General features: G+C 37.2%; 1 protein-coding gene across 1 annotated transcript; it reads right to left on the reverse strand.

The window, feature by feature from the left end:
• Positions 1–10370: 10370 nt before the first annotated feature.
• Positions 10371–14244, reverse strand: LOC110917111 (phytochrome A1). Its single transcript, XM_022161731.2, has 4 exons — positions 12198–14244; positions 11298–12114; positions 10723–11013; positions 10371–10646 (listed from the first exon to the last, which is right to left on the reverse strand). Exons 1-4 carry the CDS (start codon positions 14236–14238, stop codon positions 10436–10438), a joined length of 3360 nt encoding a protein of 1119 aa, XP_022017423.1. The 5' UTR covers positions 14239–14244; the 3' UTR covers positions 10371–10435.
• Between the last annotated feature and the right edge of the window lie 3972 nt (positions 14245–18216).

Raw genomic sequence — 18216 nt, forward strand, 5'->3', positions numbered from 1 at the left:
ATTCAAAATAGTCAAAATTTCTCTTCAGATATTGCTAAGCAACACATGGCATCTCTTGTTACTGTGTTAAGAGTCATATGAAAGTTTGGTTGCTGGATGAATCGGGAATCCAATGCTCACTAAAGAAGATTATGATCAGATTGATTATGAGGAACTTGAGTTGATGGACATCAAGTGGTGTTTAACCAGTGTTTTGAGAAGAGCAGAAAAATTCAAACAAATCACTAGAAGAGATGATCTTCGTGATGCTGCTACATCTCAGCTAGGTTTTGACCAATCAAAGGTTACTTGTTTTCGTTGCCGAGAAAAAGGGCATTTTAAACGAGAGTGTACAAACAGAGAAGCAACCGAAAGACAAGATCCATTTGGAAACAACGATTATCATCGAAAAGCAATTTATCATCAGGTTTCTCAACAACCATATCAACAACAATCTTCAAGCTCAAATACTATTAAAATTGAAGACGGAAAGAAGAGAGCTTATTATGGTCTGATAGACCAAGAAGATGAAAGAAGTCCAAAAGGTGGTCTAATATACCAAGATGATGAAAGGCTTCCAGAAGGATTCAGTTGGGATAAGTATGATCCTAACAGAACTTGGGAAAAAATAGAATTTGTTGCTCGAATCTATGAAGACTCAACCTCAGGAGAAGAATCAGTCAAATCTAAAAAGAACAGACTGAGAAGAATACCGATTTTTAAGTCATTAGGAAGTGATGCAGATACTGATGATGAGGAAGAGTATATTAATAAAGCTAGAAGACAATTGGATTCTTATAGTTTTAATTTGTTTTTTGCAGATAAAATCGAGATGTTGAAAGAGAAAAGGGCCGCTAGACTGAAGAGAGAATTGGAAGCAAGAAGGGTTGTTGAAGAAGAAATTGAAGCAAGAAGGGTAGCTGAAGAACAGAATAAAATTTAGATGGAAGCTAATAAGACAAAAGTTGAAGAAAAATAGACACAGAAGGTCGAGGTTGAAGAAAATGAAGTGCAGATGGAAGTTGATAAAGAATCGATTGTGATTGAAAAGATGGTGGAGAAAATTGTTGAAGTTGAAAAAATTGTTGAAGTGGAGAAAATAGTTGAAAAAATTGTCGAAGTTGAAAAAGTTGTTGAAGTTGAAAAAATTGTTGAGGTAGAAAAGATTGTAGAGGTTGAAAAACCTTGTGCAAAGTGTTTAGTACCTTGCAAAGGTTGTGCTGAGAAAGACATGAAGTTGGTTGAATTGGAGAAACTCAAAGAAAACTTACTGCACAATGTGAGGAGTATAAAAGAGTCATATGATCTCCTAAGCAGCAAAGTGAATATTTACAAAGGAGCTTGTGATGAAGACATTCAGATGAAAGATCTTCTAAAAGCAACAGTTCTTCAAAAGCAAAGAGCAATCAACGGATATATTGAGATGAATGCTGAGCTGAAACAAGAATTGGCAGCAATGAAGATTGAAACTGAAAGAGAGAACAATTTACTCCGAAGTTATCAAAGTTCAGAGTATGTTATTGATCGCGTCTATCCTGCCGTTGCAGCTCATAAGTTTATAGATAAAGAAGAAAATTCTGGTAAGAAAACTGGTTTGAAGTATAACAGAGTACCAAATCCAATGTGGGATGGCTATACCCCCCGAGACTTTGAAAAGATGGCTGAAGCACTCAATCCAAATATGAAATCCGATCCTATCAATGGATTACCAGATCATATTGATGTCACCTTCACAGCGTCTGACACTGATCATGAGTCTTAGTTAATTAAGAAAGTGGTCGATCAGGTGTTGGATAAAGATGAAGAGTCAAAGTCATAGTCTAAATCCGAAAAGTCGAGTTCGTCAGAAAAAAGCTCGAGTTCACCGGGTAAAAGGGTTTACAATAAAGATTTTCTGATGTCGAAAAATAATTTGAATGGTGAAACATTTAAAGTAGCTTATACTTTGAATGATTCTGACAAATTAATTTCTGATGAGGAATTTCGAATAAGAAGTGTTAAAAATGAAATGATTAACAAAGTTTTTAAATTGACAGAAATTAATATTTCTGAAATAAAAGATGTAAATCTTACTGAAAAACCTAAAAAATACACTTCAAGAGTCCAACAAAGATTGAACAAGAAAAAGGGTTACAGTTCTGGTTCTGGTTTTCAAAAGAAACCAAACCATAACAGTAATTTCAAAAAGAAAGGTTTAGGTTTTATTCTACCAGAAAATCATAAAAATGAGAAAAATTATAAATCAAAAACTAAATTTGTTTCAGGAGGAGGTTCGGAAGAAGAGAATGAGAAACCATTCTGGAGACAGTCAAACAAGGAGTTTCTCGCTGAAAGGAAAAAGAATATGTTGAAGAAATCTGAACCGAGAGTTGAAAAAAGAACCTGTTTCAAATGTCAAGGGGTTGGGCATATTGCTTGGAATTGCTCAAAGCCCACCAATACAAAACAGGGAGTTTCTTCTAACTCTAAAATGAAAGAAAAATGTGTTGATACAAAGGAACAACCAACAGAAAAATTTAAAGAGTTCAAAAATTCGACTTTTGAAGTTAGTGAAAGTTTGAAACATTTTTACGAAAGAAGAGCAAATTTAAACAAACAAAAATGGGTTGTTAAAAGTTCAGATGATAGTTCTGGTGATGAATCTGACTCGTCAAAGTCAGAGGAGCCATCTGTTGTGCAAAAAGATGAGAATTCCGTTCCAAAAATGGATGATGAAAATTTTCCACCATTGTCAAATGGAAATTTGAAATCAAGAGTTGGTAAGAGTGAGATTTCAGATCAATTCTTTGCTGATGAGAAAGAATTTGATGCTGAAAAGGCTTTTAACGGAAAAGTGTTACATATTTTTGGGAAGATAGCTGATGGGAAGGTAAAAGGAGTAAAAGAGTTTTATGAATAAAAAATTGTTAAACTGAATGAAGATGGTTCACCCATGATTCCTCAGGCATGGGTGAGTTTTTTTAAGAAGTAAAAACCTGACTTGCCGGAGCTCCCAAGTTGGTAATCGTGGAGAATGAATCGGCATCATTCTTGAAAATTGTTTCTGTGAAAAGGCTTAAAGTGTTAAATTTTACAAGTGGTGAAAGAAAAGGAAAAGTGAACCTACAAGTGGTAATGAGAAAACAATGTGATGAAACCCCACAAACTAATTTTCCGGAAAAACAATTTTGATTAAAACAAACTTAAGTGTTTTGAAATCATAATAGGAAAATAGTTTGTTGTCAGGGGGAGTTCTGATTGTTTATGCCAAGTGAATGGAGAATTGAAGCAATTCACATCAGTTTGTCAGTTTATATGTACAGTTTATTGCTTTTATTTTCAAATTTTCCCAGAAAATCACAAATTGAAACATATTTTTGATTTTAGGGGGAGTAAAAAATTAGAAATTTTGAAAATTTGACAAATCCCTAAACATGATAAAATCTAAAAAGCCAAAAACATTGAAAAATTAAAAATGAGTTTTGTTGTGGAAAAGAGGAAATGATAGTACATCAGTAGACAATCACAACATGCTAAAGAATTGGAAAGTCAAATGTGATAAACGGTCTCACTGACGACATGCAAGTAGGTTTTTATACATTCAGTAGATTGTTTTCGAGATATAAACCTAAATATCAAATACTTACTTATTTCGTGGGGAACATCTCTCGGATATATGGGTAACCCCCGAAATCTTGTTTGAAAGGCTTTCTATTTCTGACATACTAGGTCTTTGTGCGTGATGATATCTGGGGTATTATACCAGGACTTCTGATTTTGCGGGAGCAATAGCCTAGTCCTCGTATAATACTCTGCACAAGTTTTAATCTTAAAGCACACCCTCAGCATAAAAAATGATGAAACATTAAAAAATGCTAACCATGTGCTGTTGAAGAAAAGATCCCCAAACGGGACACACCTAAAGTTGAGCCATCATCTCTTTGTCTGAACGGAAGTTCTAACCTGAGCTCTCATGGTCTCGCATTACCCGTTTACAGATATCATTAGTGTACATTCACCTGTAAGACTGAATATAGGAGTCTGGATACGGGAGTATATTCTGAGGTGGGACACGCGAATAAGTTTAAGTGCTTAAAACACTAATCTCGTATCTCGAAACAATTGAACTTTGTGTGAAAATTTAAGTGGATCAGTATACTGATAATCTAAGTGAATTGTTTAGAACTTAAAGTCTAAAAAAGGTCAACGGTGTTAGTGATTTGTCTCAGAAACTGATATGATCCTCTTACACAAACTCACAAAACATATTGTATGTAAATATTTCTTTACTGCTTTTTATTAAAACCAAAAATCCAAAAAGATTTTCAGTGTGTTTTAGCATAAAATTTTGAAAAATTCAAAAAGATTTTATTTCATCTTATTTTCGACAACTGATGTTGAAAAGCTGAATTTCAAAATTCCAAGTGCTAAACATGACGACAACAGTGAGTTGGGAGAGTTTGTTTGAAAAGAAATGAGTTCGAAATGATTAAATGGTTCATTAATTTGAAACCAAATTTGAATGTTTCGATTACAAGTGGTTAATAGAGATTAAGTTGTTAAATTTTAATAACTGTGGAATTTACTATTGGGTAGAGATTTGTGCAGATCCCCGTGTCTAAACCTGAGCAGAGTTTGAGCCAGGTTAAGATCCTAGAACAAAAGCTATGTCAGATTGCGATCCGGAACAACTTCAAGGGGAGTCTGTTAGCTAAGGGGAGTCTGAAGACAGTAGAGCCAGTTTCAAATCCTGCCGTACACACCAGCTGCTGATGTTGAGGAGAGTAAGAGAGAGATAGAAGAGAAGATAGAGATTGAAGGATGCTTACAGTGTCAGATACTTTGGAAAGAGCATGAAGACTGATTAAGACTGAAGACTCGTCATACTGAAGACTCGACACCGAAGACTCGTCAACATCTAAGGGGGAGTCTGTTGGTACATATGTCTATCGACTTCGTCTTGTATCGAGTCTTGTATCTAGATTGGATAGAACGGAGCTCGACAGTTAAGAAAATAGGGTTTTAGAGAAGTCAGTCCAGTTCGCATGAACTGTCTGAACCAGTTCGTACGAGTTGACCAGTTCGCACGAACTGGGTCATGTCTGTTTCATGCGGACTGGATCATCTATAAATAGGAGATCTTGTGATTTCATTTGTAACGATTCTGATTCCAGAGCTGAGGTGCTGCCGAAGTGTCGAGTGATCTGTAATAGCTTTCAAATCAATATAAACGACAATTAAAGTGAATCCTAGTGTTAGACAAGCTGTAATCAAGTCCGAATCATTGAATTCCGCCATTGGTTTGGATTAGAACTCTTCTGATCGACTCATTTGATCAATTCAACGATTCTACACACATATTGTCTAAAACGCCATAAAACTTATAGAATGGCCAAGGTTATTGCATGAAGGTTTGAAAGGTCGGAGAGACGTTTCATCCTAAAAGTTCTCTGATAGGAGACAATCAAAGACATACTTAGTATGAATGAAGGGGTTCAGAAGGATACTCTGGCCCTTGGGGTTCCAATGGCCAACGATTGTGAAAAGAACCCGAACGGTAATAAGAAGACTGGAGAGAAAATTTCCAGCAGAAAATGATGAGACATATCCAAAAAAAAAAAAAAAGAAAGTAAAACGCCATGTAGTTAATGAATCCAATTAACGCCAAAATAATCTTAGACGCCAAAAATAAAGCAGCATGTGACACACGAAATTGGGTTGGGGGTATTAAATGAGTTGGTTGGAGGTTAGGACATTAAAGAAAGTGGTTGGGGAGATGAGAAATTTTCATTTTTAGTCCTTGCACTTGTATTGTTGGTTATTTTATTCTATAAAGGTGTATCAGGTATATTATAAGTATGATACATGTATGAATGTGATTCCGAGAAAATATAATATCGATGTATGTCTCGGTTTTAAATTATAACGTGTATTTCGCGACTGATTACATATTATGCATGTGTGATTAAACAAGGTTGATATAAAAATACGATTTCCATTGTGATCAAAGTCTCGAGATTACAAGGATTGAAATGAAGTAAAAATACACGTTTCTAAAAATATAAATGTGAATACAACTTTCTAAATATGGAAAGTACATAAAATGCGGAGCATTACACGTAAGACCTAATGGTCAACGCTTGTCTTTACAACAACTTAATTTTGCAACTCGCTATAATCATATACAATAAAACCTCTATAAATTAATAATGTTGGGACCGAGATATTTTATTAATTTAGTGAGATATTTTATATCGATAGATTAATAAATTATTAATTTAAGAGTTGGCTTATATTCGCGAGCAACTCTCAAATTAATGCATCGACCTTGAAAATTTCCATGTACGTTCACTTTACCTATTTGAATAAAACAGAAACAAGGACTTTCAAAATTCTCATGTACATTCACACATTATTGAACTTGTCAAGTTCAATGTATACAGATCTAGATTGATCACTAAAAAATGTCTAATGATAAATTTTAATTATGGGAATGTCTAGATTGATCACTATAAAATGTCTGGAAGACATTCGTGAGCTTGAGACCTTGATTACGGGAATGCATTAGCGGCATAAAATGGATGTGAATGAGTTGTTGGATTATCCGGGTGAAAACAATGAATGTTATGAGGTTCAAAGCATTGAAGAAATTACGGCGGATGTAGTTCAAAATCCGATTGATGATGAAGTTGATGATGATTCAGTACCTTTGAAACCGGTCACTCAGAAAGAAGCATTGCAAGCGCGACAACTCTTCACAACTTTTTGTTGCAATACGAGAATACAGTGCCTCAACTCTTAAGTGCAATGAGAAGATTTAAAGATGAACTCAATATAGATTTGAAGTTCACAAAAAAAACAAGTGACTCTGGATTCATTTTACTAGACAATCCTAGAATTTTGGAATATTTTAGTAATTATTAATTTATAGTTTCGTTGGGACCAATATATTTACATTGGGATTTCAAAACAATTATTATCTTATTATTTTATTGATTGCAGTCCAATTTTGTATTGGTCCCAAGTTGGGACTGGACAAATTATTAATTTTATCGAGGTTATTAATTTATCGAGTATTAAATTATAGAGGTTCTATTATATGGTATTGGTGTAAATAGTGTTTTAATGTTTTGTACATATACATAGAATTACTGCCATAAGCTGTGTGAAAATTCCACTAGTTATATATAATTATGGCATATAACAATATTGGCGCCACATATTTTGTGGCCAATCTAGTATTTTATTAGCTCACAAAACACATTGAGATTGACATGCATTTAATACAAGATTACTCTAGCATCCGAGCTAAATATGTTCTGACTGTTGTCTAGATTGTTTACCTACCGATGTACTCTTCGATCCACTCTACACATCATGATCGTCCGGCTTGTGGGGTAATATAGAGTAGTTATAGTGTGTTACTTTGTTGATATTAGGGGGATGGGGCGCCCCGTTGTCGACATTCCTTCACGCGTCGAAGAGTGTGGAACAACAGTGTCGGTGTTGTTGACCACGCATGGTTAATAAAACGCGTTATATCGAACACGCGTTGAAATTTGAAAAAACGGAACGTTATTGAATGGACCGTTGTGTTTGACCGTTGTGTGGGAGCCGTTTGGAATTAAAAAAAAAAACTTAAACAATCTATATATATTTCACACATTCTTCATAAAGTTATACCACTTCATAAAGACACCGACAGTGATAGCCAAACGTCTTCCGACAATGAGACGCTTGAATTTTTCGAGAATGTGTATAACGAACTTGAAGCAACTTCGAGCCGCCCAAGGAAGAAAATGGTGGATCATGATCGTATACATGCCAACGAAGTGTTAATGAAGGATTATTTTGTGGAGAATCCGGTCTACAATGCCAAAACGTTTAGAGGTCGGTTTCGTTTACCAAAAGATTTATTTTTAAAGATTTTTGGAGATATCGAAGCAACCAAAGAATGGTTTCAAGAACGTTAAGACGGGAGGGGCAAACGAAGTTCCACGCCGATACAAAAATGCACATCCGCCATTCGCCAACTAGAGATAGGTAACCCTCCCGATGAATTTGATGAATACTTAGCTATGTCGGACATAACTTCACGTGAATGTTTGCAATTTTTTTGTAACGCGATTATTAAATTGTATGGTAAAGAGTTTCTACGTAAACCAACGAGACACGACATCGCATGTATTTACGCCGCGTATGAGGCTAGATGGCATTTTGTAGGGATGCTCGGTAGCATCGATTGTACACATATCGAATGGAGAAATTGTCCAAGAGAGTTGCGAGTGGCTTATGTTAGGGGTGACGTCAAAAGACCAACCATCATTCTTGAAGCGGTGACGTCGAATGATTTATGGTTTTGGCATTCATATTTTGGTGTTCCAGGTTCAAACAACGACATCAATGTTTTGTACACGTTGTCGTTGTTTCAAAGCGTATCAGATGGTACCGCACCCTTCTGTCCATTTTATGTTAATGGAAGATATTAAAGACAAGGCTTTCTTCTTGTGGATGGTATCTACCCATCATGGTCTGTTTTTGTGAAAGCTCCTTCATTTCCTGTCGAGGTTAAAGAAAAGACGTTCAAGAGGTTGCAAGAATCGGCAAGAAAAGATGTTGAGAGAGCTTTTGGTGTTTTAAAGGGTAGATGGGGTATACTAAGCCGACCGGTTCGTGCGATGAATAAGAAAACAATACATAGCATAGTATATGCATGTATCATATTGCACAATATGCTAATAAAAGAAGACGAACGTGCAATATCTCCAGATTGGGTGCCGGATCCTCCTACACAAGTTCCCGTTCCCGGAAATGTCTAACAAGACTTGCGTAATGAAGAGATTCACTTTCGGTTGAGATACGATTTAATTTAACTTGTAGGTTCTTTAGGTTTGGAATTTCCTTATTCGGACGAGGAGTAAGTTTTCTTTATGTATGTTTTTATTTTGAGTAAACTTCCGTTTTGCTCCCTGTGGTTTGGTCACTTTAACGTTTTTGCCCCAAACCTTTAAAAATAGTCATTTTCCTCTAATAGTTTGCTATGGTTTTTCCATTTCGCTCCCCGTCTCTAACTCCATCCAAATTGTCTATTTTTCCATTTTGCTCCCCGCAGGGAGCAAAATGGAAGGGGAGCAAAATGGAAAAATCATAGCAAACTATTGGAGGAAAATGACTATTTTTAAAAGTTTGGGGCAAAACCGTTAAAGTGACCAAACCACAGGGAGCAAAACAAAAGTTTACTCTTTTATTTTTATATGTTTATTTTTAAGTTGTACTCTAAAATATTTCTAGAAATATTGTTTTTTTATTTAAATGAAATTTAGAGTTAAATGCCATTTTAGTCCCTGTGGTTTGGGCCATTTTGGCAGTTTAGTCAAAAGGTTTCATTTTTAACCTCTGGGTCCAAAAAGGTTTCACAGTTGCCATTTTAGTCCACTGGGTTAACTTCATCAATTTTTTCTGTTAACGAGAAGGCCAATTTGGTCATTTTGTATGTAATTCTGTTAACTAAAAGGACAATTCAGCCATATAAAATGACCGAATTGGCCTTCTCGTTAACAGAAAAAATGGATGAAGTTAACCCAGTGGATTAAAATGGCAATTGTGAAACCTTTTTGGACCCACAGGTTAAAAATGAAACATTTGGACTAAACTGACAAAATGGCCCAAACCACAAGGACTAAAATACCATTTAACTCTGAAAAAAAGCTCTAGAGGTCTTCCCGTCCCGATCGAGATCATTTATAATTTATAGTTGAGTTAATTGCTCGGATGGTCCCTGTGGTTTCATATTTTTTCACGTTTAGTCCTCACATTTTGAAAATAGCATGTATGCTCCCTATGGTTTGTCATTTTGTTACTCGGATAGTCCCCCAACATTTACTCTGGGGACTATCCGAGTAACAAAATGACAAACCATAGGGAGCATACATGCTATTTTCAAACTAACTGACATCTACTCAGGGACTATCCGAGTAACAAAATGACAAACCATAGGGAGCATACCTGCTATTTTCAAAAGGTGGGGACTAAACGTGAAAAAAGTTGAAACCACAGGGACCATCCGAGCAATTAACTCTTTATAGTTTTATTGATTTTATTGTTAATTTATAATTTAAAGAAAAAAAAGGTTGTGAGTGACGGAATTTCATCACTAATGATGGAATAATGCTTGATGACATGACGAAAGTTGATTGAGTGTTGTGAGTGATGGAATTCCATTACTAGTGGAGCGCCCCTATACCTTGTTGTGATAGTTTCTTCACCTTCCTTTCTGTATGACAGTAAAACATAATATAATTTTCCACATTTTCTCTACATTCTTATCTTCTTTTTTCCAAAATCACTATACAAACATATTCACACTCTATATTCCTTTATTTTTCATATGTGTCATCAACATAAGACAAACTGAAACTGACAACTACCATCCAAAACTCGTTCTTGAAGGCAGCAGCAAATATAACCAAAACTCTTTTCATGTCTTCTTTGAACCAACAGAGGCAAGTTCAACAGATATTATGAAAGTCGACTTTGCGGCCTCCCTCAGGTAATGCACGTCTCCACTCATGAGCTTTAACAGATTTCTGCTGATCAGTAAGCTTATTCCCTCCTCAGTTGCGTCGACACTGCTTCCAAACATCTGTCTTACCAGGTCCTCTGGCACACCATCTCCGGTGTGTGTTATCCTACCAAAACGAGTTTAAATTTGATACAAAGAAGCCCATATATGATATATCTAACTTCAGTCATAAAAGTGCATACCTGAGCTCTAGATTCACAAGTGGAACTAATCTTTCAAGATGGTTTTTCGTCATACTGGCTGCGATTATGACCATGCCACTAGGTGGTGTACAAGAGACTGATAGTGACAAGAATTCTGCAAGAACCTGCTGAAGCCTCACACTATCCCCGTATAGTTTCTCAAACAACGTATCTTGTGCGATATTGTTCACTATTTGAATGCCCATTTCGTTGCTCCTTGTCATTACTTGACTCATGGAGGCCCCTAAGATCTGCTGGAGTGTAAACTCAGTCATTTCAAGATCGAAATACCTGCATAAAGTTAAATATGAATTCAAGATTTGATGACCTTTATAATTCAACTTACCCGGCCCAATTGGAAAATTGTATTGTCATTACCGCCATATTATTCCTATTTGTATACAGTCCAAGATAGGATTCATTGGGCCAGGCTTCTTAAGCCCATATGTCAGGCTCAATGATAAATTCCCTTTTGGAGATTAGTCAACCCTTGGAGAATTGTCCAGTTGGGCCCTTATGTTTTGCATTAATAAAATTTTACCGGGTTCCGTCCCCTTTCCCATAATTCAACTTACCCGTCTACAATACCATCAAGATCGGTGTCATCAACTACTTTATTGAGTTGTTGCTGACACAAAGCACTTGCGTGAAGAAGCTCCTTTTGATCATCTCCTAGCTCGGTTTCCTCCAGCATTTTTCTTGAAAATAATATTCCGGATAGCGGATTTTTCACCTGTCTTCTTACATACGCTAATGTTTTAAGTAGTTTGGCTGCAACTCGCGCATTCATTCTTTGATAATGGATAGCTTGTTGAAGATCTTTACTTGGTAGCTGCAAGAAGCAGAAAAGCCCATTAACTGTACCCTTACTATCCACGCGTTTGCTAGCACACAGCACACAATCTACGTACTTTCCAGTTTTAGCATAGAACCCGAATGAAATCTTTTCTGCTTCTTGACTAAGCATAGCTTTATTAAGAACAATGCTGGTGTTTATGAACGTCTCATGACTACCGAGCCGACATTGTGCTCCATGGATCCCGAAAACCTCACCCAAAAGCATTTTACCAATCACTTGCTCTCTTGATAGTCCAGATAAGTCTGTCATGGCTTGGTTCCATTGAGAACACCAACCGAATTCATCAGTTCCAAAGATTGGGGGAATCAGTGGGTTGGGGCTATGCACGATAGCTTTGTAATCGCCTTCTATTCGTGTGAACTTGTCCATTATAGTCTTTTGGTAAGTTATATCGTGGGCAATACAACATACACCCACAACATTTTCGTTTACATCCATTCTTGAACAGGCATTTACCACAAGTGTGATCGGTCCAGACCCTGTCTTTGACCCATATGTTTTGATTTCAAATCGGACACCTGTTTCTTCTATTCCTAATCATATAGAAAACACAACATGCATGAACATGGCATATACATATACATATACATATACACTTATCAAATAATGAGGATACCTTGCACTGCCAAACTTAGCATCTTTTGGACTATGTCAACTGAAGAATCTTCAACAAGTGTGAGAATTTGGCGCCCGATAGCTTCTTCTACGGTCAAACCAGTCAACTCAGCAATTTTTGGGTTCCATCCGTTTATGAAGCCATCACTATCGAATGCAAGTATTGGAACTGAAGCAGTTTCAATCAACCGGACCATCTCACTTGTGACAGCTTCTAGTTCTTGCATTCTGTCAAGCCTAAGCTCATGAAAACTGGCCTGAATCACTTTGGAGTAGTTCAAAACTGCAGCTTCATTCTCTTTCAAAGCATTCCTCATCATAAGCTGCAATGAGTGAATTGCATCCATCTCAAACTCTTTCCATGGATAGCTCCTATGTTTCACAACTTCCAAGAAAGCTTTAAACGAAGACCTCGGGTGCATTCGCCTACCATCATCCTTTTCACCCTTCTCATGTTTTGCCCCACCCCATCGAACCTCTGAAGCTGTGCCGGATCTAAACCAAAAAAGAATATCTTTTCCGGTTAGCTTAACCGATGCCATCCCACAAACACCACAAAGAGCTAGAGCCCCAGGATATCCTGCATCATACAAACTATCAGTAATCAATCCTGTTGAATCCATATGGCATTCATAGAGCCATGAGACTATATCGTGAATCTGATGCTCGGTAGGGCTCACCCCAATTTGGTAAACCTTATCTTGGTACAAAAGACATGCCCCATCACATTTCACGAGATCCGAAATGTTCGGGCTCTGTGACACAATGCCTAAAGGAGCATCCCGCATTAGCAAATCACATAAAAGCGTTTGTGTTCTTAAGATATTATTCTCCATAAGCTGGTACTCCAGTTCTAGTTCTTTATTGATGTGAACCGTAAAAACTTGTGCTAAAAACTCGCACGCACAACGCAATGGAAATGGGACAAATCTTGGAGATGTGTTATGACACACCACCAAGCCCCAAAGCCTCTTCCTTTTTTGAGATTTAGAGTTTTCACACTCTTCATCTGCATCATTCATCACAACAGCCATAACCAAAGAGGCAATAGAGGTCATGTTCTCCATAAACTGCAGATGACAACTATGTGTAGCCCGGAGGGTCGACCCGCATAACGATAAATCAAACTGTAACTTCTTGTCTTGAACTACCTTTACATTTTTAGCTCGACAATCACAAATCATTCGGACCTTATTCTTTATGAACAAGAATCTTGCAGCCTGAGGGAGGTCAGTGGCAGGATAATGTAACCCAAGGTATGGTTCAAGCCTGGGTTTAGTGATCTCAGCCACCACCTCACCATGATCATCATCATGGAATTTATAAGCCATGACTCGGTCATATCCAGTGAGCTCGAAAACCTCCTGGACCATCGTGTCACACAGTCGTTCAATGCTGCCAATAGGCAAAGATTGTAACCTAGCTATCGCTTTGGCTGCATGTTTGTAAGACTGTAGGGAACCCGCAGCTGTCATTGGGGCTTCGTTAGGCATAACAGGCTCAAAATCTATGATCAAACTACCTGTTACCCGATGGATAATCGCATAAAATGGCTTCCCAGATGTTTTACAGTGGACCAAAATGGGATTCAGTAAAGATACCTCCCCAAATGTTAAGGCTTTAAACAACGCATTCGCACTGGGACCGGCAAATACAGTTCTAACATCGGTTCCCATACCGATAACTGGATTCTCACTGACGACGGGCACCGTGTGGTTCACAGTTGTGAGCATTTCGGGGGCGTTTTCGCTATAGGCAATTACTCTATAAGTCTTGTCATCTATGGCTAATAAGCATCCAAAAGGCTGAATTAACTTACACTTTTGGATGTGGTGGAGGTAAGTTGTGGTTACCTTATCGGAACAAGGCGGTTGCCCTTCAACCACCGCGGTGCGCACCGAACTAGAGTAATCAAATGATTCACCTGATTCCTCAAAATCTGCATGGAGTTTTGCATCCACAGTGGTTTGCTGGTTGATTCTAGTACTGTGTATTGCTCTACCAGCACTGGTTGATGATTCAGTAAGCCTTGAAGCAGACATAATGAACAAAATCTGAATAATAACACAAGAATTTTCAGTAGTTAGATAGATTACAAGACTTATACAATTTGTTGGTTGGTGGGGGCCATGCAACTTAAGAAAGGTGATGAAGAATATGAATGAAAATGAGTCTGCTACGTCATATGAAAATTGTTGCATTAAGAGACACGTGTCAAGTACGGGATATGTTGATAAAAAATATTTGAAGTAAAACTATTTTTTTTTTGAAGTTTATCCATGAAAATGGTACCTTTGGGGTGATTTTCTGATAAATTCATCCATGCGCGTTTTCATTTTATTTTGATGTATCAGAGGTATGTTTGACGAATTTTTATATTAGGTAAGAGTATGAAAATAAACTCAGAAAGCTATATTATAAGAGAAACAAAAAGAAAACTCCATCTTCCCTAATCTTTGAAACTAACATGTGAAGTTCTGTACTTGATACAAAGAGAACAAAGAACACCTGCATCAGTTATAACACAAAATCAGAAAAAAACAAGAAATTATAAGCACCCAGAAGTACCTGCAAATTGAAGAATGATAAAGTACCTGAAGTTCAAGTTTCGACTTTTACAAAAAACCTACATCGACGGGTTTCATATATTGAAGTTGATTTTTACAAAAATCAATAATTTCTGCTCGAAAAGAAAGTTACTGGTCTGTGCTATGATGAATATATTATATATAGGATAACGATTGGTTATCAACTACCCTTTATTGCGAGTATCACGGTAACTAGTGTGAACACAAACAAAAATACCTAAAAGAAATTTAAAACACACATTTTTTTTAACCGCTACTCTGGGGGGGGGGGGGGGGAGGTTTAGGTTTTTTGTGGTGGTGGTGGTGGTGGTGGTGGTGGGGTGAGTGTTTTAGTTTTGGGTGGTGGTGGTGGTGGATTGGGTTTATTTTGTTGTATTCACATTGGTTCTCATGCTTCTTACAATAAGAGTTGTTCTCAAATGAACCCTACATATATATATGATAAGGATCCATTAAAAACCACCATTTATTGCGAGAACCAGTATAAACACAACTAAAAATATCTAAAAAAAATTAAAAACACATAAAATCATTTTTTCTTTATAAAAACAGCCTAATTTTCGTCCTTATGTATATATAGAAGAAGGATCCATTAAGAACCACCCTTTATTGCGAGAACCAAATGTGTACACAACCAAAAAATACCTTAAAAAAATCAAAAAACACTCAAATTTTTGTTTTTTACTATTTAAAAAAATCGCTATATTTCGTAATATATTATTAATATCAGACAATTGCACTTTCACTTACACTACCATTCATAATACACTACTTTTTACATTAACAAAATATTAGAAATGCACACGTGCATCTATATGTATGAACTTGTTATAACATTAACAACACTAGAAATGCATATTGCATCTATATGTATATATGTATGAACATGTTATAACGTGTTTTGGTACACCACTTTGAATACAGTTTCCCTTTCTGTCACACCCCAACCGATGGCGGAATCATCGGGGCGCGGCACTAGGCGAACCAGATTGCTCAAGAGGATCCATAACAACTATCTATTACCAATATTTTTAAAGGTTCATTGTCCTATACCAACGGACAAATATTCAACAAACAGTTATTACAGATAGCGAGTTCTCATAAACAAAACAAGTCCGACAACCTAGATTTTATTTGCGGGGTTTCTAGACTTCCTAATCCATTGCAGCAAACAGACCATCAACCTGTCACATGCATTGAAATAAAAGTCAATATATAAAGTAAAGGTGAGTACACAAGTTTGCATAGATATAGTATAAAAAGCGTTTACGCATAACCAGCATGGAACACGCAACGGGCGATGCATGTGACTATCAACAATGCTACAACCTAACCACATGACTGCGATGTAGAGTATGCGCGACACATGTTCACCGAAGCGAACACGTGAAGTAAAGTAATGTGATCCTTAGCAAACCCTGTTCACAACAGGTGCTGAGTCCAAACTATAGTACTATCGTTGCTAAAGACGGTCTAGCGTAACACTGTGTAAGCATAGTAACAAGCATTCAACAAATCATGTATAGCATGCGGGAGCGGTTATCGTTTGTAAAGTGTTTGCGTTGTGTGTTGTGTTTTGATAGAGAACGTATGTAACACCCAAAAGTGTGTTAAACGAAAATGGGTTCGAGTATACTCACAGAGCGTGTACTAATCAAGAAATACGATCCTCAATGGATTGAAGGGAGCACCGGGTCAGCCTGCGTGTAGGAACAGAAGCATAAGTCCTCCAAAGTGCTAAAACGGTCGAAAATCGGAGTGTCGATGGGAAATAGAAGCTTCGTACGAAGCTGGTGCCTTCGTACGAAGGTGGGCCTTCGTACACGTGCTGCTTCCGTTGTCCAAAATCGATTGTCTTCGCGTCGTCTTCAGAAAATCGAGTGTTCATCCCTCCTACCGTAAGCTATTGATTGAGCTTAGAGTCGGAGAGGTCTTTGATCATGTCACGAATGGAAATTGGGCTGTGTTGTGTTAAACCAGGGCCTTCGTACGAGGCCATGTGCCTTCGTACGAAGGTAGTGCCTTCGTACAAAGCTGGCTTCGCACAGAACAGTCCAATTCATAAACGTGGCTGTTTTTGGCATCGGTGCTGTGTTTTCGCCTGAATCGGATGTGTTTTCGAGTCCTATTCAAGCTGGTTTCGACATTACCTCGTTCCACTATTCAGTGAACGAAATATATGATGTTTTAAGTCCATTTAGGGAGAAAATACAAGTATAAACAGATTCTAAAAAATTTCATCTTAGATTCAACACTTGGTGAGTGTGAAATCAACTGATTTCTAACTTGGGAAGCTGTGTCTGGTCTCAATAAGTGTAGATCCATGGTGAAAGAAGAAGTTTTGATGAAAAGATGAAGGATTTTCATGAAAAGAAGGAATGTATGAAGAAAAGAAGAAGTTAAGTGAAAAGATGAATATTTTTAACTGAAAACATAAGGTTTTAGATGAAAAGGTAGTGATTCTTGTGGAAAACGAAGTGGAAAACATTGTATAATTGAAGAAAACTGTTAAATCTTACTTGAAAATGGTCGGACAGCAATTCGGCAGAGTTTCGGTATGAAATCAGCAGGATAGAATGAATGAGGAGGGGCTTGGGTATTTATAGAGTTGGTGGGTTCGAACAGAGGTGATGTATTTTGCAACGAAATCCTCGTTTCGTGCGTAGGGTGCTCGTTTAATGCATTTTGTTGCGTTAGTATTGGTACTTTAAGTATTTTAGCGTAACATCGTGTCTCTGGTCGCGTTGCGTTTTAGAGTGATAAATCGAGTTGTGCGAATAGCGTTGAGTTTGCGTTGCGATAGCGTTTGCGAGTAACAATACACATAATAAGCATACACAAGTAAAACACATAAGAACACACGTTATTACATTATTACTACTAATAACAGCGTTTGCAATTTAGTGTGTTAGTTGTGATAAGCGAATGCGGAGGTGTATGGTAGCCAAACAAACACACTTGGTAATTTAAATAGCATAATTCTCTGTAATTCGTGTTGCGTAAGCGTTGTGAATATAAAGCATTTAAACGTATAGCGGTGCGGTGTGATGAAAGTATTTAGTATAACATAACCCTTCGTTTATATCGAATCCCGGAATACACGACGGTTACAAATCGAAGCAAAAAAAAAAAAACAAACAGATAACGATCCGAAAAGTCGGGTTGTTACAGCCTTCCCTACTTTAGGAAATTTCGTCCCAAAATTAAGGAGCAGGCGTAACAAAGAGTTGTGGATATTTAGCTTTCATATCACTTTCGAGTTCCCATGTGAACTCGACGCCGCGTTTGCCTTCCCAGCGAACCTTCACTATGGGAATGCGTGAGCGTCGGAGTTTCTTGGTCTCTCGATCCAAAATTTCTACAGGCTTTTCCACAAAGTGCAGGGTCTCGTTTACTTGTAAATCTTCGAGAGGTATGTAGAAAGTCAGATGT

The sequence above is a fragment of the Helianthus annuus genome, chromosome 6 (genome assembly GCF_002127325.2).
Source record: "Helianthus annuus cultivar XRQ/B chromosome 6, HanXRQr2.0-SUNRISE, whole genome shotgun sequence".
Classification (NCBI taxonomy): domain Eukaryota; kingdom Viridiplantae; phylum Streptophyta; class Magnoliopsida; order Asterales; family Asteraceae; genus Helianthus; species Helianthus annuus.

What these genes read in the sequence shown, in the direction of transcription:
- LOC110917111 (XM_022161731.2), bottom strand. Translation starts at nt 14,238, where the DNA reads ATGTCTGCTTCAAGGCTTACTGAATCATCAACCAGTGCTGGTAGAGCA. An exon ending in GCTAAGTTTGGCAGTGCAAG is followed by an intron (nt 12,115 to 12,197) that starts GTATCCTCATTA and finishes CTATATGATTAG; the next exon opens with GAATAGAAGAAACAGGTGTC. An exon ending in CTTGTGAATCTAGAGCTCAG is followed by an intron (nt 10,647 to 10,722) that starts GTATGCACTTTT and finishes TCGTTTTGGTAG; the next exon opens with GATAACACACACCGGAGATG.